The following is a 22,800-nucleotide window of genomic DNA, read 5'->3' as shown; positions in this document are numbered from 1 at the left end:
AAACTTTCAGATCTACTTCAAATATTTAACCATCTAAATACTAATATGTGAAATCACATACTAATAATATACTTCGTAAAGGTAGACATTATCTGATCACAAAGTAGTTAGTTATTTCCATTATAATACAATTTTATTTGTAGTTTCTAAATAAAGCGCTGGTAACTAAATATCAAAAAATAAAATGAATATGACAATTTACAAACACCGCAACTTGGTAGCATAATAAATTACGACGTTTGAAGGACGTAAAAAGCGACAACTATACAAAGTCGGTTAACGTGAAGCCGAACTAGCGCGGGTTACCTTTGCCCATATCTTCCGCGCGATTTCGACAAATACTGGCATAGAAAGTCATAGAAAGTGCTGCCATCTATATTAAAAAACATGCTACGACATTAAGCCGCTTGACAGCGGGTTACCTTGCGCCTGTTGCGTCACAATTTCACTTTGGTAACGGAATTTCTGGGGAACTAAATACAAGGTGCGCCATCTAATGTTATTTAGAATAAGTAATCGATATCGATTAAATTTAATAAACACCGGGTTAATGGCCGATAGATGTCATTATTAAGTTATCATTAATTAATAATTTAAGCTATTATAATTATTGTTCATTGTCTGATATGTTTTAAATTTAAATTTACCTACTAAATATATTGTTTAGTATCACCGAAAACCTAAAAGGGAAGCCGGTGGGAATCGGCTTGTATGGACGCTTCGCCACTGAAGTATAGGATGACTTGTTTGAATATACTATTATTATATAGTTATGTTTTTCATTTATTATTTTAAGTTAATTTACAAAAGGTAACCCGGTAGGAATCGGCTTGTATGGACGCTTCGCCACTGAAGTATAGGATGACTTGTTTGAATATACTATTATTATATAGTTATGTTTTTCATTTATTATTTTAAGTTAATTTACAAAAGGTAACCCGGTAGGAATCGGCTTGTATGGACGCTTCGCCACTGATAGAGATGTTTATTGATTAGGAAAACAGGTTTTTTTTTCTTTGGACAAACTAATTCCTCGCTTGTAAGTAAACTCCATGAGCAGAAGTAACAAAATGAAAAGTACAGAGCTCTTTTCTTTTCATTTTATTGTAGAGCTCTACATACATATTCCTTTTGTTAAACTTGACATGACATGGTACAATCTCAATGAGTAATTGCTTGTACTAAAATACATTTTGTATCCACCCGATGACTAACTGCGAAATATAAAGTGAAAAACCACCATAATAAGCCTCTCGCCTCCAGGATCCGCCTGTATATATTCGGCTTCAAACAGGCCAGCATAATTGCGTAGACTTGTGAATGGTCACTCTATCCAGACACTACTCCACTTACCATCAGATGCAGCGGAATAATCATACCCAGACCATATAAAATCGCGTGTGCTAGACAGGGCCGTAGTTAGGAGGGGGGCATTGTGGGGCAATGCCCTACCTTAAAATACTAATGCCCTACCTTAATAATTAACAAAATTGTACATTACTATTCAATGAAAATATATGGAGCAGCGGGTTTTTTATTTTACGATTTGGAAGTTGGTCCCATAGTAAGAGTTATTCGTATTGATGGGTGAAATAACCCTCTTTCGAAATTTATGGGAATTTTGTTACAATCTGTATATTACCTTAACAATTACGTAAGTATTAAGCTGTTTTTTTTTACTCACGTTCACAAGTCAAGAAAAAAAAAGATTGAGCAGATCAGATGTAGTAACATTTTTATTTCCGCCCTGCTTGTAATAACCGCTGCGCTACCTTAAATTCAAGTCTAGCTACGGCCCTGGTGCTAGAAGCGGAAGCGAGTTAATTAAAAAATGAAATGAACTATCACTGTCTATACAAATAATTCACCAAACAACTGATCGGAGCGAGTGTCCACGACGGACTGCCACGGTCTTTCAAATGCTCAGTATTTTTATAGCAAAGGAGTGTCAGGAATACCCTCATAATATATATACTCGTATATATTTTATTCTAACACGTGCAACAAACAGACCACCATGTTTTTTATACGTTCTCTGTATCAAGTATCTAGGACCTCTATAATTATATAATAGTTCTCTATTAGACCCATGTTCCAATTTGCCTAAACATTACATATACGACATTACAAACTACTAGATATACAAACATATTTATTACTACTGGTAGGTCTCTCCTATGTGAGAGTCCATCTGAGTAGGTACCACCGCAATGTCTATATCTGCCGCCAAGCAGCAGTGTGTAGTCATTGTTGTATTCAGGTTTAATGGACATTGTAGCCAGTGTAAGTACTAGACATAATGAGACTTAACATTTCATGTCTCAAGATGGCGAGTAAGGTGGAAATACCGAACAATACTTTGTGATTCAAGGTCTTAGATAGTGTTTCTAATGTTTTTGGGCGGTCGTATCGTTTACCATCATGCGCCATGTTTTTTTATACGTTATTTGTATCAGGTATCTTTATAATTATATAATAGTTCTTTATTAAACCCATGTTTCAATCTACCTAAACACTATATATACGTCACTACAAATTACTAAAATATACAATCATTATTTACATACAAGAGAATGCCAAACTATTCCAAATGCATATTTCTAACAATGCTTCGATAATTACGTAACAATTTATAACAAATACGCAACAATGACAATTAAAATATTCATCGTGTGGATACTGTAAATGATGTTAACAAAAGATATGACGAACCGTCCGCAGCGTAATCATCACATTGTTTAACAGTTTATGTAAATTTAACACGATGTCTAAATTTAACTGTAGTTTAATTTTGAATTAACCATTGTAAGCTGGAATTTAGCGGGGTCATGTGTTGTGATGACATTTCCATATATTGTAAATAATTATTGAAAATTATTTATTCTTCATCAATCAGTTTGTTTTTGATTTGTAAATGTAACTGCTAATAATACTGGTAATGTATTATGTACCGCCCACTGCTGAGCTCAGGCCTCCTCTACTACTTCAAGTTTAGGCCTTAGTCTATCACGTTGGGCTTGGGTTGGCAGGTTGCACACACCTTTGACATTCTTATGCAGAATTCTCAAGATTGTGGGAATCCTTACAAAGGTTTTTTACCCTGATCCTAATCCCGCTATGCAATACCATTACGTGGTCCACTATGGCGGGTGTTAGCACCTTGTGTACAGTGGTCGCTATCCGATAAAAGAGTTGCCACAAAACATCTAAAAATTAACAAAAGCAACATTAACATTTACTGTTGCCAATGAAACATTGCCGTTAAAATCTAACATTCTAATTCAATCGTATGAAAGGAATAAAATATTAACCTTTCACACGCGCAAAATACAAATATGTTCCAAATATTTGTCGTGTCAAGCAACACCTATACCAAGTAACTCTTTTGTGCGCCGGATGTTTTCTATTAAAGTATGGACCTTTTGTGGTAATTCTAAACCTAAGTGGCAAGCCTTTATGATCGCTTTAGAGTGACTTGTCTTTAAAATAGATGAGGTATAACTATTTTTTAGCATGTTGAGAAATATTTTGTATTGAACTCGTGAAATTAAAGTCATTTTTAGTTGATATGATATGGCTGGCGCAGCGTCGGATGTCCACCTATGAGGTGGACAGATGATCTAATAAAACTCGCAGAGGATCGCTTGATGCGAGCCGCTTCCAATAGGATGATCTGGAAATCTTTGGGGAAGACCATGTTCAGCAGTAGATATCCTGCGGCTGATGATGATCACAATATGCTCACACCTTGGGGAATGCCTTCCACATACCTATCACTATATATTCACGTGGTCAAGATATCTTCTGCATAAAAGACTTTCAAGTTTCCTTAGATATTTCTCTCTCAATTCTCCTACTGTTCATTAAAACTCCAGTACTAAAGTAAGACAAACATCAAATATCTCACAAAACTCTTTGAATTGAAGTTCTAGAACATTCAGACTCAGTTAAGCGCATTACATTATCTACAAAGCAAACACGCGTACAACCATTACTTCAATTAACTCTATCCAATTTAATTTTAGTTTGAAAGCGTTCTCATAAGCGTCTTTTGTCGAGTACAAGTTTAATACTATTCTTAAAGGTTGGTAAGGCGTTCACTATAATTACGTAGGTAATCTCCGCGTTTTTTACATGGCATAATAACTCTACTGTTCCTGGTGGTAGGGTAGCATTTAGATAGAGTATTAACTGGTGAGAGACGATTATGATAAAAGACTACCTCTGTGGTCTATTTGTAATATGTACCCGCTACGAGTATGACTACAGCTCTCAGGTTCTGGGTGCGAATCCCAAGTCGGGAGAAACAAAATTGTGACTGGGTTTTTCCATTATAAAAATTTGTCAGTCGAGGTTCGGAGTTAGAAAGTTCACGGTGTGATACCCTCGTGCATCTGAAAACACGTAAAACCGTTAGCTCTTCGCCTGACCTTTCTTTAGTCATATTGAATTGCCGTCTCGCCGGACTATAAGAGTGTAGGAACAGAGAATGCATGCTATGTAATGTGCACACACTTGTGTACTATAATATTTACTGTGTATCTGGCTGATCTCAGTTGACATTGGCCGCCGTGGCTCAGAATTCGGCTAGGAGTGACATCGTTCATGATAACTGTTTTATAAATCTTTTCCTCTACTTAAATAACTCTTTCTTAATCTAAACTCTAAATAGTAGGCTCCATGCAATTTCTATATACTCATGGACTTCTTTTTAGTCTCTTGAAAAAATTTGCTTTCATAAATACCTACTTTTAATATTAAATTTATAACAAAATTACCAATTAATAATGTAATGTCTACAATATTGTCATGTTGCAACATTCGTCGCTTTCCTTTAATTAAGTGATTCATCAAAACTTCGCTTGGGACCAACAAAACCCATTGTAAGTTTCGTATAAGCATCCAATGTAAGTTGAGCTCCCTAGTCATTTCTCTCCGTGCTGTTAGTTCGCGTTAGTCCGCCCCAGATGTCTCAAGCAATCCTGGCTGCGGTGTACCGAAGCCTCCCTGTGAATAAAGGTGTGTATGTATTTTTGGCCGCCATCTGTTTGAAGCTAATTACTTCGTGTGTGGAAAAGTTGCGCTTGTTTTTCAACGTTTAGTGCAAAATTAAGTTTTAATAGTTGGTGCTAGAGTTTAAATTACTATCTCAGAGATTGCTTGTTTCTTCAGCTTCGAAGTCTGGTATCAGATGCCCTAGTGTTGAGGCAAAGGGTCCATTCTCGTGAAGAATAATTGATACTTGATCTCGATGTAAAGGCAATTTAGATTTCTCTTGAAGAGGTTATCAATATTTCATCTTGAAGTAAAGCCGATAATGATACACTTGAGCCTTAAGAGCTTCTTTGCTATATGTGAATTTTTGACTACGATTTCAATGACTTTTTTAAAGCACCTTGTAGTAACTGATCATCGTCTCACGAAAACACCTACACTACCACATTTTTAAGAATAAAGAGGGGAAAAGGCTTCAATTATAGACATGCTAAGTAACATCACTATTTGTCTAGTTAAACATTAACTACATAGGAAACAGTTAAACATTAACGACATAGGAAACAGTTAAACAATTTAACTGATTAGTTTCAACAAGAGGTTACACAAACGGAAAGTCCAAGAACATTCGGCCCTCTTTGATGTCTATTTGCGTTTATTTTTTCAGAATAAAAGATCAAGGCGAATTCGTTCTTAGAAAAGGCTAAGTTAAAAAGTTTGGTATATTATTGGGATACAAGGTCTCCTGCCTTTGTTGAAGTTGGACATTTTTTAGTTAATGGATTTTGAATAATATAGATCAGTGACTGTTTCGGTGATAGGCAACCGTTGAATTGAGTGCGCGAAACCGCTCTGCTGGGCTCGAAGCCCGGGTCGGGCAAAGTGATATTGGGTTTATCTGCTCAGAATTAGCTTGAAGTGTGAAGGTTGTGCCAAATATGGGGATAGATTCGCTCCCTAATGATATCATGGGTTGGAACACACATGGCAGAAAGTTAGTGCCCTGGTCACACCTTTGATTCTTTTTTGTGTAAGGTACTTAGAGGCGGTCTACATATATGTATATCGTGGTTCGTGAGATTTTGGGTTCGACTTCTAAATTGTGAGGTATTCTTGCCTTACAGACGTTGGATGCGCCAAAAGAAATAAGCATCGGACTCTATGTCGCAAATACTGAACTAAATAATTTCTGCAACATGAGTAAACTAAAATGTAACATCAACCCCACATTAGACTAGAATAAGACTTAAGGGAACTTGGAATTTAATATCAATATATCAACGCTTGCAATTGCCTTGCAATATATAAGCGACAATCATTAAAATTTGAGTAGAGTGATTTAAAGTTTTCATTTTAATAAGAAACTGCACAACAATTATACTATTAATTTATAAAAATATAGTCTAATATTAAAATTGTCCTAGAGCTACAAAAATCTATATCAAGCAAAGCAAAAAAAATTTGGAGGTTCAGAATAATTGTATCTCATTTTCAGTATATTTGTCGTTTAGATATGATTGCCTCTCGAGCTTCGGTATATATAGAATAATAACGGGTGGAAGATATATTTAATTCCAAAATAACTTATGATACGAGGTAAAGAACTGACTTCGGAAAATATCAGAATTCAATGTAGTTATTTATAGTTGCAAATAAACGTTAAACTGGAGCGGGTTTTAGCATTTTGTATTAAATTTAGAGCTACAATAAATACTGTTCACTCAACGGTATTTCAATAAGTATTTAATTTAATTAAGAAGCGCTTATAGAATATAGAATAAGTTTAAAAATAGTAAATAGTTTTACCTATACCATAATATATTGTATGGCAGTTGAACTTAAGCGACTCAATATAAGCGACTTTATCTAAGTAATAATTAAATATTATGTACCTTGTCTTATCATAAGTGCAACTATGTTTTACGTGATGAATAAAGCATTTTATTTATTTATTTTAACAGTGGTACACAACGTATATACACGACTTGACGTCATTGTAGTCAAGGGGGTGGACAGAGATGTAACTAACTGCAGTTTAAGAAACATTCAAATATTAGCACCAACTTGTAAAATTAGTAAGATAATTAGTAGTAAGTAACAGTGTGGTTATGTAACCATCTATTATGTCAGTCTATTATAACATACTGCATCAACATTTGGGGTAGCGCGAATAAAACCATTTTTCTAAATCTAGAAAGAGCTCAACGCTCTTTTTTAAAGAGGATGCTCAACAAACCCTATAGATTCCCTACTGACACTTTGTATAAAGAAGCTAATGTATTACGGGTTCGCCAGCTCTACATTTTATCCACTTCTTTAGATGTCCATAAAAATATTCTAAAATCTGAATCTCTATCTGACTTACGGGATAAGCGTGTTTTCCAGCTGCCTATTCCCACCACTAAAACAAAATTTGCCGAAAGATTCCCTGGATTAGTCACCACTCAATCTATAACTCTATAGTTAAACTCTGTGATGTCAAGAACTGTACTCTTAATGAAGGAAAAACAAAAATTAGGAATGTACTCCTTAATCTCAACTACGAGGCGACTGAAAATATTATTAACTCTCATTGGTATTCTGCAAATTCTCTTTTGCACTGCGAAATCCAGAATTAGATAACTCTATATCTATATTAACCCTATTACCACATGACACACTTAAACTTTCTCTCTTTCACACTTACATTTACACACAGACACACACACACACACACACACACACACTCACATGACGCTCTCTAACTCGCCCTTAACAAACCATTTCATGTAATTTTAATTGGTTTCTCAAGACACAGGCTCAGCCTAATTTGAGAACCTCTGGAAATTTTTTCGGTACCTTTTTTATTTAAATAAAGATTTTTTCATTTTTTTCATTTTTTTCTATGCTTTAATGATTTCTCATGTTAGACATTAAAATAAAACTATTTTGCGGATTTTATAGCGGTTTTTATATTATATTTTCTACCGGCTGCGTGACCACGAAGGCGCAGTCTTCGACACGTCCATAGAAAACTATAATATAAAAACCGCAAAAAATCCACATAATAGTTTTATGTTAAGATGTATGCTTTTTTAACTCTAGATTAATCATATAAGTACAGGATTCTTTTCTCAGAAAACACAAATACATTTATTCTAGGAAATGTTTTCTCACGAAGAAAGTCGCGAGCTCAACAAAGCGATAAATGAAGTTATTACCACAGAAAATGTGGAGCCTCGCACAGGTTTACCTTCTAAATTATTCGTCCCAGAAACTACGCACAATATGTTAATTATTTCGCAAACTTCATGATACCATAATTAAAATATCATAATAAGCCCCGCTGAGTCGAGTTTAATCATTTTAGTTCTAACAATATCAATCAAACTGAACGTTTTGTAATCTGTTTCGAATCTGTTCGCGGAGTAAATTACATTGATAGATAAATAATTGCTTTAGACAAACATAGACAATATTATTTATGTTTAGTTTCTGTCCAAACCAAGAAAAAAGAAATGGCGACGCAACAGCCGTTTATCTATTTATACGAATATTTAAAGCCACTTTTGACGCATTTTTAACTCAAAATCTATTGTAATTAAATTTGGTTAATTTATTAAAACCCATTAGATTAACTAGAAACCCATATTTCCTATATACAACTAAAAAAATTATCGAAATGTTACCGATTTAAAATCGGCATTTTTATCACTGACTTTTATATTGAAAATCTAATACACTGCCAGATCATATAGAAAGTTGAGATCTCCAGTAAACTCTTCGTAATTTCATTTAATTTATGGTGTTTCATCGGCTGTCACGGTGATGTAGTTGTATTGCGGACGTGGTACGACATCACTCTGAGGTCCCGGGTTCAGTACAATAATATTGAGATCTTCTACTCATTATCAGCTCTGCTCGGAAATTTAAGCCTAATACAGCGATAGGTAAACCTATCATAACCTGATTATAATACTGCTTACCCCTAGAGGATGAAGGCGTGATTATTTTCATCGATGAAGAACCAAACCCCCACCAATATAATTACGCATATACTCGCCCCAGTTACTACACCACAATGCCGCACGCTACACTGATGCGCTGTGCTCCAAATTGCGCCGTCTTTTCTTGCGCTCTGTTTGCGATTCTCGTATTGTGCTGTTGTGAGGTTTCAAATTTACGATTGTGCGGATCGTAATGGATTAGACTGATGAAAAATGTGTTGTTGAGACAAATATTTAAAATAAGAATATTTTAAATATATTAAATGTCGTCTTGGTATTATTTTTAATTTTACTATGAAATTATTTGACGTAGGGATGTTTTTAGAAATAAACGTTTTAAACGTTTGAGTTTTGTATAATTGTAAAATTTGGGTACATATTGTTACTTTGATTTTTCGGATGACCAACATCTCATTCCGCCCCGTGACTACGAAGGCTGAAAAGTCTTAAAAAATTATATTATTATTCGGCAGAAAATGATAATATAAAAACCGCGATAAAATCCGCAAAATATTTTTATTTCAAAATATCCGAACGGATTTGTATTACATTTCGCACACCATAACATTTGATTGACAATAGTAAATGAATACACAGATGACTTCATACTCCGGGAAAAACACATTGACATTTATACCACCCAACAGCTACATAACATGAATTTTGCGAACTCAAAACATCAATCTCGTGTATTGCAATCCGTTGCACATGTTATACACCATCCACTATACCCAAAACACCACGATATTAGCGAATATTAATGACGTATTGAAAGGGAACATGATATCCCGAAACAATACGTGACGGGCGATGAAAGAGCTCGCGGCGCTGCCACTCACAATTATTAATTAACCACTACGTGTGGGTGTCGGCTTGATTAGTGACGTCATTCCGTATTAATCCTTATTGACAGTTGTATTATATATTATCGACTGCATTATAATATACATACATACATAACATCACGCATTTTATCCCCGAAGGGGTATGCAGAGGCGCAACTAGGGCACCCACTTTTCGCCAAGTATGTTCCGTCCCATGATGTGATAGGGGGCGAGCCTATCGCCATATCGGGCACAAATTCCAGACTCCGGGCTGATGCTGAGCAGAAAAACCCAAATATCACTTTGCCCGACCCGGGATTCGAACCCAGGACCTCAGAGCGCTATTGTACCGGACGTGCAATACAACTATGCCACCGAGGCAGGCACTATAATATAAATTGTAATAATAATATATGAGCCTTGTATTATATACTGGACCACTATTATATACTGTCCCAATGCTGAGTACAGCATCTTCTACTTCTGAGAGGGATTAGTCCTTTGTCCACCACGCTGGCCTAGTGCGGATTGGTAGACTTCACACACCCTCAAAATTCCTATAGAGTACTTCTCAAATTCAGGTTTTCTAACGATGTTTTCCTTCGCCGTTAAAGCAAGCGATAACACACAAAATACACACATGATTTTAGAAAAGTGAGAGGTGTGACCTTGAGATTTGAACCTGTGGACATTCGTCTCAACAGTCTATTCCACACGCATTTCAACTAGATCGTGCGCTTAAGTGCAGCACAAAAGCATAATTCCAACTGTTTAATTCCACATGTCTAATAACCCCCGCGGGATAACATGGCGATTACGCGTGTGATTCGAGCCCTGCGTGTCGGCCGCCGTCGTGTTCATTATCGGATGATAATAATCGGAATTGAAATTAGTGTAATTTGCGTTTAACATTTGTATATATCGAGGTGATGATGAAGACATTTTGCGGGATAATTATTATCTTAGTTTGTATGACTGCCTCGGTGGCGTAGTTGTATTGCATATCCGGTACAATAGCGCTCTGAGGTCCTGGGTTCGAATCCCGGGTCGGGCAAAGTGATATTTGGGTTTTTCTGCTCAGTATCAGCCCGGAGTCTGGAATTTGTGCCCGATATGGCGATAGGCTCGCCCCCTATCACATCATGGGACGGAACATACTTGGCGAAAAGTGGGTGCCCTAGTTGCGCCTCTGCATACCCCTTCGGGGATAAATGCGTGATGTTATGTATGTATAGTTTGTAGGATTATAAGTGTAAGAAGAAGATGTAGGTATTTCTTTGAACATACTGGCAGGTCTCTTATATGTGCAAGTTTGCCTGGGTAGGTATCACCGCAATGTCTGTTGCTGCCGCCAAGTAGCAGTGTGTAGTCACTGTTGTGTTCCTGTTTAAAGGACATTGTAGCCAGTGAAACTACTGGACATAATAAGACTTAACATCTCATGTCTCAGGATGGCGAATGGAGTGGAATACTAAACAATACTTTGTAATTCAAGGTGCTGGATGGTATTTTTACTGTTTATGGCAAGCTCGTCTCGTCATTCAAAGCAATAAAAAAAACTCAAGTCTTGCTTCCAACAGGGTAGGTAGAGGCATAACCTAATCCTTTTAATCAGAGAAATATTATTCGCATACTTTAATACAGAATGACAATAAGATCTCTAAGAGTAATAGTTATAACGTTAACTAACAAAAGACGTTTTGAACTACGACAGTCGCCATAATTGTATTTTATCATACTTAACACTTCCTAGCCCTAACACAAGATACTATAGAAATATCGTACTATACATATTGGTCTCTAAATATTCAGTCTCAAAGACCCAGCACCCTCAAAGAAACGATCCTACTTTGTTCATTTCGTAAACAACACACTTATCCAGCGTCGTAAAATATGAAATTTCAGCTCATTCAGAAATAAGGCATCCCCGGCGAACTTTATAAGCTATTTTATACGATTTCATTTGTTTTTGATCTGCGTAAATGGATTCGGTCGAGTTTTTAGATGACGTCAAATGTCTCTCAACTCTCTCATAGCATATTTTTTTATGAAAATAAAAAAGACCTACAAGCTGTATGTAGTTATTGTAATTTGTTTTAAATACATACTGAAGGTAATGCTTTTATCATCAACTAGCTTCCGCTCGCAGCTTCGCCCGCGTGGATTTCGGACTTCAAAAATGGAGCTGGTCGGATCGTTCGAGAATGTTCGTTTTACGAAGCTACTCGCTAGGTGATTCGCTAGCCTCTAGGTGCCAAGCAAGCCGCCTGCCTGTGCGTTCGCGACCTTATATATATACAAAAATAATCCTTATAGCATGATTCAGTATTCACGCATGATGGCTTATTATTAGCGTATTTCATGTATAACTTTCGTGTTTCTATACCGATTTCTATGATTCTTTTTTTATGGAATATTTAATAATGTTAACTTTTTTAATTAGGGATGACTGAGAATGTTATAAACGTAAGAGTAGACAAATATAATGAGAAAGCTTCGAACTGCTAAGCTATCGGGAGTTACACGTGTTATTGTGAGTCAACCATAAAAGATAGACATATGCTGTCGTGGGATATTTTTTACATAATTTTAAGGAGAACATTTCCGTCATACATGATTTCTGTATAGCTTTAACCATTAAGATTGCACACGCGACGAAGGCTTAAAAAATGGAGTAACTTCTCCCGTTTTCCCAACATTTCCCTTCACTGCTCTGCTCCTATTAATTGTAGCGTGATGAAAAGTATACTATAACCAGCACAGGAGTATGACAAATAATTGTACCAAGTTTCGTTAAAATCCGTCGAGTAGTTTTTGTTTCTATAACGGTTATACAGACAGACAGACAAAAATTTTACTAATTGCATTTTTGGCATCAGTATCGATCCCTAATCACCCCCTGATAGTTATTTTGGAAATATATTTCATGTACAGAATTGACCTCTCTACAGATTTATTATAAGTATAGATAGATAGAAGATGAGGAAGACAGCAGTTTAACTAATGTACTAAAATTGGTAACATGATTTTCATCATACAATATGTGATGAACTCATCATCATTGATCATTGCTCTGATAATGTGAATATTAATAAGTGATGGTTCATTTGCTATCGGTTGATCCACTTCCTCCTTCAAATGCCATTTAGGTATTATAAATAAGTCCGATACAACTAAAATAATAGGATTATCAATATCTATGCATAGCTCAAAAACTATCGTATATTTGCTTTTTCCTTAGACAGCGTTCTAGAAAAATCTAGAATAACAAACCTATTTAATCGCAACATTTATATAGATGGAAACTATTCGTGGCATCTGTTTAATATATAATCATCTTTTAAAGCAAAAAGTTATTTACGAAGAAACTTCTAGACAAAATGGATGCCAATCTAGGAAAGCATTGTTGAGTTTAAGACTCATAAAATCTCGCTCGCAGGGGTCAAGAGATTCTGGTTTATGGCCCCAGATCAAAGTTGCAAGTGCAATTTTGAAGCCTTACGACCCTCGGAATGAAGGATTACGGCTCGATTGGCTTATGATGAAATGGTTATTTAAATAAATGACTTGTGAGGAAATTGAGTAGTATAGGCTAGGTAGAGAAGTATAGGCTTCTTAACTTTCTTGATCTAATAGTATCAATCTAATACTATCTAACAGTATATACTAACCTGGTATTATTGCGAAAGTATTCGAGAGTAATTATTATAATTTGCTAAGACATTTTATTGGCCTTAAAATTATCACATATTATTTGAGGATGTCTATCTGTTACCTATTACGATATATATATCGTATATACAGAATGATAAGGTTTTTAAAGATCGAACAGCTAAATAACGCAGTCTTAGAAATAAGTCTTTGTATGGTTTTATTGCAAAATTCAATACGATTTTTTAAAATTCGAACCATAAAAAACGATGTGTGCGCCTTATTACTGGTTTTATATTATGTCTAACTGTAATGATGTGTTCCACCCAGGAGAAGTGGAGCGGCTTCTACGCGAGTACAGGCAGAACCAGGAACTGGTCCGGAACATCGGCGCTCACTACTACCAAATCATATATCCGGTGCAGCTGCGACACCACGAGAAGATGGGCATATCCACCAGGGAGGTCAACACGCAGAAGGTCTGTCCACTATCCTTAAAATTATTATATTCCCTTCTAGATTATTGTTAAATTGGTGTTATAAGTTGAAGCAACTACGCGATATTGTGTTTGGTGGCTATCGGGAGATCATCTTTCGCTGGATGATGATTTTGATCTGCAGTACATCTTACATCAGTTATAGTCAATTTTGGATAATCCCTTGTAAGATCTCTTCTGCATTTGTAATGTGTGTTAAAGTGAAAAATATCAAAGCTATAGACATTATTAGATAGCATGGTATTGATGCTATAAGGGAACCACGCTCTATACTTTAAAATAAGTCAACTAAATAGATATTACGTCAATGAAAAATTAATCTTAATACTAAATTAACTATTGGCAATTGTTAGTCATTAAAATATAAAAAATTTAAACAACTTGGTTTAATATTGAAGTAACATAAACTATTTTCTTGTTATACGTTTAATAAAAAAGAACGTAAAAGATTTTGTTTTTTATTGAAACTAAATGTAAGATATACTTGTTTATACAGAAAGATAGTTTCAACTCCAAACCACAAGACTGGAAAAAATTACCAGACCACATGCACACATTACACAGAACAAAACTCGTATCAAACTGCCTATTGACAGCACATGTTCCAAAACCTCCGGGGTGGGGAAAAACTCACTAATCTGCTCATTACATCCTTACGAGAGCATAAAGATCGGCCCGACATTCCGCCCTCACGGCTGAACACACAAAATATTCTAGGAGCCAATTTAACTTGTGCCCAAACTTGTGAACTCGCGAAAGATTGCGCGATCGATTCCTGCCGCGCCCTTTTGAAGTCATCGAAGTAATTATGTAGACTAAAGGGTATGGAAGTTTCTACGGATTAGGTTTGACTGTTGACTGAAGAATAGTTGAAAGGCAAGTTAAATTTTTAGATGGAAAATTCCGTAACTTACGCATATATTCTATGATACCTTTATAAACAGAAGATAAAGTTTTAATAACCCAGTATAATACCAACAACTGTTGAAGAACAAAATGCGTCTTAGAAGATTTTGGACAAATTATTAAAAAAAAACTTTATCAGTTTTCTTCGTCAAAATAAAAATAGACTAACACACACACATCTATTTCCGAAAGGGGTAGGCAGACTTGCGACCAGGACACAAACTTTTCGCCCAAGCGTTTTGTCCCATGAAGTGACAGAGGGCGAGCCTGTGGGCATATCGGGCATAAATCCCAAATCTGCGTGCTGATACTGAGCACTAAAACCCAAAATCGCGCACGGGAGCCGCATCCGGAACTTCAAAGCGGTTTCGTACTGCACAAACAATACGCTACTGAGGTAGCGTCTATATAAAAATACTGATCAATCTATCTTTACGCTCCAGAATAGATCGAATCATTGTCGTGCAGCTAAATCTATTTACAGTTACAAATATTCCTAAGCCCAAAAACAAATCCCAACGCTAAACGTGACAATATTTACCTATCTTGTTAAACCTCTAAATTTCCTTATGTATTTCGTAAATGATCTAAAATCCTTCTTCCAAGTGATTCCATTCATGAAATACATAACACTTGTAACTTTTGCTATCGAAGATTCACAAACTTATTTCTAAGAAACATTAGTGTTTGAGACAGAACATCTCATGTAAGAGCTAACTTGTCGAGAGTTTTATTTTTAGATCACAATTCCGCCCCAATTCAGACGCGTTGTTTTTGAAGAGTTTAAAGAACGAGAGTTTCCAGACTAAGAAAAACACCAAATATTATTTTATCGTCAAAGTAATTATTGTTACTTAAAGGGTATGCCGGGATGTTATTTTCGACAAAGATTTCATTGTTATTTTATTTGTTTACTTTGATTGTTAAGCTTTAAGGCTTGAGGCTTCTGAATAACAAACAATCCAGTGAGACAGGAAGTTATTAAATAATAATAGGGTAGAGCGTTTATGGGGTAACTGGTAATGTAAAATCACAGAGTACGCCAGCAAAGTTATAACAACTACCAACTGATTCTGTTGTCAAAACTTATCTAGATTATTCTTGCGCTCAGAAAGACCAAACGAATTAGTGTTCATCTACAAGGTTCGTTTGTCTACAGGTGTTCACCCGGTTGTGAATAGTTGCCCGTAAATATCGTTAAACACCAGATAATTTATCGATGTGTTACTAGGTAGATAGAACCTAGGGAATCTTCAAAGACCCTGGTGATGAAAACTCTGCAAACTATACGGGTGAAGAAAGCCATCCATGCATAATATTGTATTGAAATTCCAACTCGCAACGCACAGAAATAATGAAATTCTTCAACGAAAGATTCCTATTTTTATTCAAGCTCATCTAAAAATCTTGAATCCGCCGAAAAAATACGACAAATGGGTGCCGATAAATCGACTAAGATATCATTATTTGACCCGGAGGCCATTTACCCCGAACCTTTTCGAAAAATAGCCTCAAAGCGATAAAATTAGTATTAATGAGCCCACCGGTCAATGGGGTAGATTCGGCGAGAAACCCGGTGAGTAGGTGTTACAATACCCCAATATTTTCTCTTAATTGGACACACATTCATATGCTATCAATGAGTTGTAAAGTTGCGGGATTGCCTATTGAAGACTTGATGGGGTAACGAATCAGCGTTATTTGGAGTAAATTTCTTTTAAACTAGTAATTGATAAAAGTTGGTTGAGCCTGTATTTATTCTGAAATTTATATTACAAGTAGCGTTGACGTGTAGTATAATTCTGTAAGCCAACGATATTACGCAGGTCGGAACGGCACTCATACTTATAGAAAAGATTACCTACGACTTTGCTTTCTCAAAGAATTAATAATTCTAAATGCGTTGATCTAGTGGATGTGTTTATTATAATCATAAAGTTTTGAGCACGATTTATGGGCGAGGTAAAAAAATATTTTTCCGATTTAAAAACACAATTTCAATTTATGCCGACTACAAGAGTCGACTCATTCACATCTTGACATGAAAGTATGATCCGCAAACTGTATGTGAAATGGCCTCTTCCACCTTCAGGGATAAACACTTGAGCATCTGTTTAGCAAATTCAATTACAAAGATACTATCAAAGCAGTTTCACAAAAGTCCTGAGCCTACATAACCAAGCACAACGTAGGCAACATAAAAATATTTTGGCCACGTCAAACTATCGATTTCACGTAAATAATAATAAGTCTGGCCAACAATTCTGTTCTGTTCGGCCAGCGTCGTTACGAGTTATATATAGAGATGTTAGCATAATGGTACTCTTGCATTATGCATAACACTGGATATCCCTTTATATTTTGCTGAAGATGATAATGAAGTTTGGCCGAGTTCTACAAAGCTCAGGATTATCAGGATCTATAAGATTATTATGTATAATCCGTTATTTATATCCAACCAGCATATCTTTACAAAATAGAGTCGTAGTTTCTGTAATCTATACTTATAATAAATCTGTAGAGAGGTCAATTCTGTACATGAAATATATTTCCAAAATAATTATCAGGGGGTGATTAGGGATCGATACTGATGCCAAAAATGCAATTAGTAAAATTTTTGTCTGTCTGTCTGTCTGTCTGTCTGTCTGTATAACCGTTATAGAAACAAAAACTACTCGACGGATTTTAACGAAACTTGGTACAATTATTTGTCATACTCCTGTGCTGGTTATAGTATACTTTTCATCACGCTACAATTAATAGGAGCAGAGCAGTGAAGGGAAATGTTGGGAAAACGGGAGAAGTTACTCCATTTTTTAAGCTTCCGTCGCGTGTGCAATCTTAATGGTTAAAGCTACACAGAAATCATATATGACGGAAATGTCCTCCTTAAAATTATGTAAAAAATATCCCACGACAGCATATGTCTATCTTTTATGGTTGACTCACAATAACACGTGTAACTCCCGATAGCTTAGCAGTTCGAAGCTTTCTCATTATATTTGTCTACTCTTACGTTTATAACACTCTCAGTCATCCCTAATTAAAAAGTTAACATTATTAAATATTCCATAAAAAGAATCATAGAAATCGGTATAGAATCACCAAAGTTATACATGAAATACGCTAATAATAAGCCATCATGCGTGAATACTGAATCATGCTATAAGGATTATTTTTGTATATATATAAGGTCGCGAACGCACAGGCAGGCGGCTTGCTTGGCACCTAGAGGCTAGCGAATCACCTAGCGAGTAGCTTCGTAAAACGAACATTCTCGAACGTTCGCGACCGGCTCCATTTTTGAAGTCCGAAATCCACGCGGGCGAAGCTGCGAGCGGAAACTAGTAGATAATATAATTCGAATGTAACCAAAACTATAACGTTAAAACCGAGTTTTAATGTGACTTGCAGTAGCAAGTAAAGTAATTTTAAAAGAGTAATGCAGATTACATTTCATCCTGGGAATATGCTCGTTTGTTAAGGTGGTAGTAAGATAATAATCATGGATATTTCTACCTTTAAAATTTCGTCATATTAAATTTTAAAGGCCGAAATATCCATGATTATTAATTATTTTACGTTTTTCTTCAACTGCGAGAACTAATCACTAACTAGACGTGAATTTAAATTCTTTACTTGCCAATACTTGTTTAGTTACCCAGATTAAAGCCGAAACAAAATGTATGAAAATGGACCTTGAGCTACCACCTTAAGGTGTAACCATGGCATCGCTATGAGTGCATTTGTATAACTGTCAGTCTTGCGGCTGATCTCTCTCCAGTCATGTCGGATTGTCGTCACATCAGACTATGAGAGTGAAAGAACAAAGAGTCCACCTGTGTACTACCATCACACTTCTGCACTATAATATCTCCCAGATATGCATTGATATTGGCCATCATGGCCGATATTGAGGAAGAAGGGATTCATTACATAATTACAATCATTTTATCTAGCAGAATGCAAGAATCTTAGATTTTAACAGAATCTAAGTCATCCTAAAAATTACTACAGAGTCTCAAAGGCACTTTATAAATAAATTAACTACCAGAAACACGCTTTATAGTTACTCATTCAAAAAATCAGGAACACCACTCGGAAGCTTGAGCATAATGTGTTTAAGATTACAAAAGGTCTTCTTCGAACGGGTATGACAAATTGTTTTACCGTCGAAACAAAGAACCCCCGACCTGTGTATTACATGTATCATTTTCCTTTTCAAGCGAACAAAACTTGAGGGGGTGGTGCCTCCCATCTTTTGATGTGGGGTGTCCTTAAAAATGTTTTATGGTGCCGCATTGTTTGTGAAGTGTGATGCGCTTTTATTGTTCGTTGGTTTTAGTTTAGATTAAAATTTCGTTGAATGAACATTATAATATAATGAGTTAGGGTGTATCTAAATCTAAATTTATAGACTGTGTATATGGTCAGTGTCCATTAGCGATTGATCCCTATATAATACCATTTCTACTGACTAACCTTCATAAACTTTTTAATAATTGCTTATAGTATTGGTTTTTCTTAAGAAAATATATTTTAAACAATGCTGTCCAGTTAGACAATATCGCGTCCTATCTCTTTAATATCCATTTTACCAAAATACCCTATTAGCTCACAAAAAAATCCCGCCAAAATTCCTAAAAAAACAAAATCGCAATTCGTCCCAAAAATCTTTCGAATCCCGAGCCCAAAGTTCAAGTTTAATCCCCGAAAGCTTTTAACAATGAATTCAGAGTACACAAAAATCACTTACGTTTCTAAATAATATTTTTTTTTATTCGTCCCCGCGCGAATCCCACTTCTGTATACAGTAATTACACGAGCTGGATAAACAAGACATGCTGAGATTCGTTTACTGTCATCTAATTCTGTTTACATAACGTCTGGATCGTTAATGCGCCGATTTTTCCACACGGCCCAAGTTAGGAGGTTTTTGAGGTTGTTTTTTATTTTTAGGGGTAGTTTATTAGTGTGTCTTGAAGATTAAGATGTTTTACCTTTTACCCCAAATTTGATTTGGGGGTATTAGGAATCTATGTCAGCTTAGTTGAATAGAAGTACTAATAATTAAAACATTTTTAATAATATGTATTAATAGATATTTCTGTAAGTCCAATCCAAAACTAGCTGTGAATAACATAAATTAATAATCTATTTTTAATTGATCATCACTACTCGAGAAACCAAAAAAGCAAACCGTATATCCAGGTTCTCCGCTACATATTATCTTTTATATTAAAACAATTATTAAACAGAGAAGATTATTTTAGTTGTAAATACCATGTCAAGAAACTAATATTGATGCTAGAATAAACTAGCAAGACAACACGACTACAGTCCACTGATTCACTAATATTATAAACATCACCACGCCTACAAACCACAGACATCGCTATAAGTTCATAAATGATGCTATTCCACACTCAGAGAGGAATAAATAGCGTCCCCGAGGACAATTTCCATGGATTTACAATCGTTCCTTTTAAAAACACAAAGGACTCGTTGTTTGCTAATTTTGCATAAAGAGCGATGAGGCGTGTTTTTCTCAAGAACTCGCTATGAAAAATAAAATGATTTAATTAAAACTTTTACGTTTTCTTCAATATTTTTTTTAGTATCATGTAGTTTGTCGCCTTCTTAGTTTGTGACAGTGGATTCGGAAGTACTGAATTCAATTGTTTTGAGTTTTCCGAACATAATATTCCCAAAATTTTGTCGTACTAAAAAAAATACTTTTTTGGTTGCAAGTTGCCACTTTTAGTAATAAGCATGAAAAATGGAATTTCATTAAAAACTCTAAACAACTATGTCTCCCCGCACAAGTGTGCTAACGTTCCTAATTACCCCAATTCCGTATTTGCCCGTAACACCATAGTTTCACGCGGGGTAATCCGTAATTGAAACCGACTGAGGGCGCCACTGGGCCTCGGTCACTTGTTAATTTGTTCAAGCCCGCCTTTCAGGATTTCGGGGTGTTACAAACTTTAAGTTCTGTGTACTTTTTGTTTGGGTTCCCGATTTGGATTACGCGGCGTTAGCGATATGGTGCGTGTAGATGTTATAGAAATGTATTAATAGAATTTTGTGGTATTCAAAATAGTTGTGCAGTATTTCGTTTAGACTGAAGCAGTTGCTCTCAAGAGCTATGTTGGAAACTATAGTAAACTAAGGAATTAGTTAATCAAATAGAAACCAACCAAGTTAGTTTAATTTTAAAAATAATGCGTTTGGTATTTACAAGTACAGTAGCACCGCCACTAACAATTTTGTACGATGTTCGTCGACGTGACGTGTGCGACGTTAACAGGTAGTTTAACTAGCTAGATGTTGTGTCTAATTATAATTAATTACACTATTTTCAATGTCTTCAAACTGGAACACAATACTGCTTGTAGACTAGTAACTGTTAATTGGGTATCTCGTTTGAGGGACCTACTACCACTTCAGCCTCATAAGTGATGACTTTAGGATTACGAACAACGCATTTACTATCCCAGTAATATGTGTATTAATTTATGTTTGTTTCTTGCAGGGCCGAGGATATGATTATCAACAGGGAACGAGGTCGCGGGCGAGGGTGAGTCTGATTTTTAAGTAATTTTAAAATTAAATATAGTCAAAACAAGTAAAAATAAATTGATTTTCAACACGTGTTATTCGATTAATTTCGTTGCGTGGTAAATAGAGTGATTTGCGGGTTACTTGTCACATTAAGATTCTATTTTTCGGGGTTTGGGTTCGGTGATTTAAATTCGCTTCGCTGTCAAGGAGTTCCAATCAATTGTGCCGAGTCTCTAACGTGAATAAAAGAAGTAAATCATTTCTTGTTGCTAAACTATGTAAATTTTTCAAGAAATCCATTTTTAAACCCAAATAACTCCAATTATTGTAAACATACATCGAGTATATTCTCTACACGAACATCGCAGAGACAAAACACGGGTATCTGGGTCTTTTTAATGAGAGCACATCTTACCAGACAATCTAAAAATGTCTGCCAGATCCATTCATTACGGAGACAACAATCGTATACCGTTGTGGGTTGCCAGGTGGGACTGGCAACTGGAACGTCCCGGTTTTATTTAATTAAGATATCGATTTTGAATAAATTGTTTGTCTTGATACAGTTAATGTTTAAGACGTAGAACTAAATAATTCAAACGTGATTAAAGTTTTTATATTTATATTTATATAGCATTCAGGGATAATAAGTTTTCTTGAAAGAATATTCATCATTTCAGCCGGGAATCGTCCACTGCTGGACATAGGCTTCCCCCGATGAGCGCCGTAGGGATCGGTTCTGGGCCGCCCTCCTCAACAAAGAATATTCAGAACCAGAATTTAAATACATTGAGTAACGCATTCAAATAAACCATGTTTCCTTTATCATAATTAAGTTATTCATTTTTATTTTGTTGTAACTATAAGAAATTTCTCATCAAGAAACAACAAAAATAAAACTATGTTTTCATGAGCAAAAAATGCATGATGTTTTAAAACAAGTTTCAAAGCACTTTATCTTAAAAGTCGCAAACATTTTGTTTTTACCTTAATTTTATTCTGCTGGTAACACTCTCGCCGAGCATCCCGCTGTCACGCAACATTGCCGCTTGCAAATTAGCTCGTGTCTTACCAAATTTGTTACATTGCCTTTAATTAAACTGTTGAATTTAATGACCGGGCCGCTATATGTTCTTGTAGGCCTTGATTTTGGTATGTATACTATAGATTTTAGAACGTTGAAGGTACTGCTGTATCTAGTGTTTAAGCGAAATATGGATATAGTAACTTAATAAATCCTCTGTAGTCTCGCTGAATATTAAGTTAAAGCATCTGTCATTTTTCCTTAAACGGTTTTGTTTTTTTGCATTGTTTTTGTAACTGAAAACAAGATCAAATCTATTTGCAATAAGCATGAATATGCATATATAATTTACT

At 35.5% G+C, this 22,800-nt stretch overlaps 1 protein-coding gene across 8 annotated transcripts in view; it reads left to right on the top strand.

Moving 5' to 3' along the window:
- Nucleotides 1-22,800, top strand: part of LOC115442556 (disintegrin and metalloproteinase domain-containing protein 11) — a 231,073-nt gene that overhangs the window by 12,629 nt on the left and 195,644 nt on the right. For 7 of the 8 annotated variants that reach the window (XM_030167614.2, XM_037439665.1, XM_030167613.2 and 4 more), the window contains exons 2-3: nucleotides 13,787-13,935; nucleotides 21,395-21,439. In XM_030167614.2, the coding sequence (XP_030023474.2) occupies nucleotides 13,900-13,935; nucleotides 21,395-21,439 (81 nt within the window). In that variant the 5' untranslated portion in view covers nucleotides 13,787-13,899. The remainder of the gene's footprint in view (nucleotides 1-13,786; nucleotides 13,936-21,394; nucleotides 21,440-22,800) is intronic. The other variant, XM_037439663.1, reaches the window with a different exon arrangement.

This window comes from Manduca sexta, chromosome 17 (genome assembly GCF_014839805.1).
Source record: "Manduca sexta isolate Smith_Timp_Sample1 chromosome 17, JHU_Msex_v1.0, whole genome shotgun sequence".
Lineage (NCBI taxonomy): Eukaryota > Metazoa > Arthropoda > Insecta > Lepidoptera > Sphingidae > Manduca > Manduca sexta.
The sequence above is the reverse complement of the archived record's forward strand: the minus strand, read 5'-3'. Positions and strand labels throughout refer to the sequence as shown.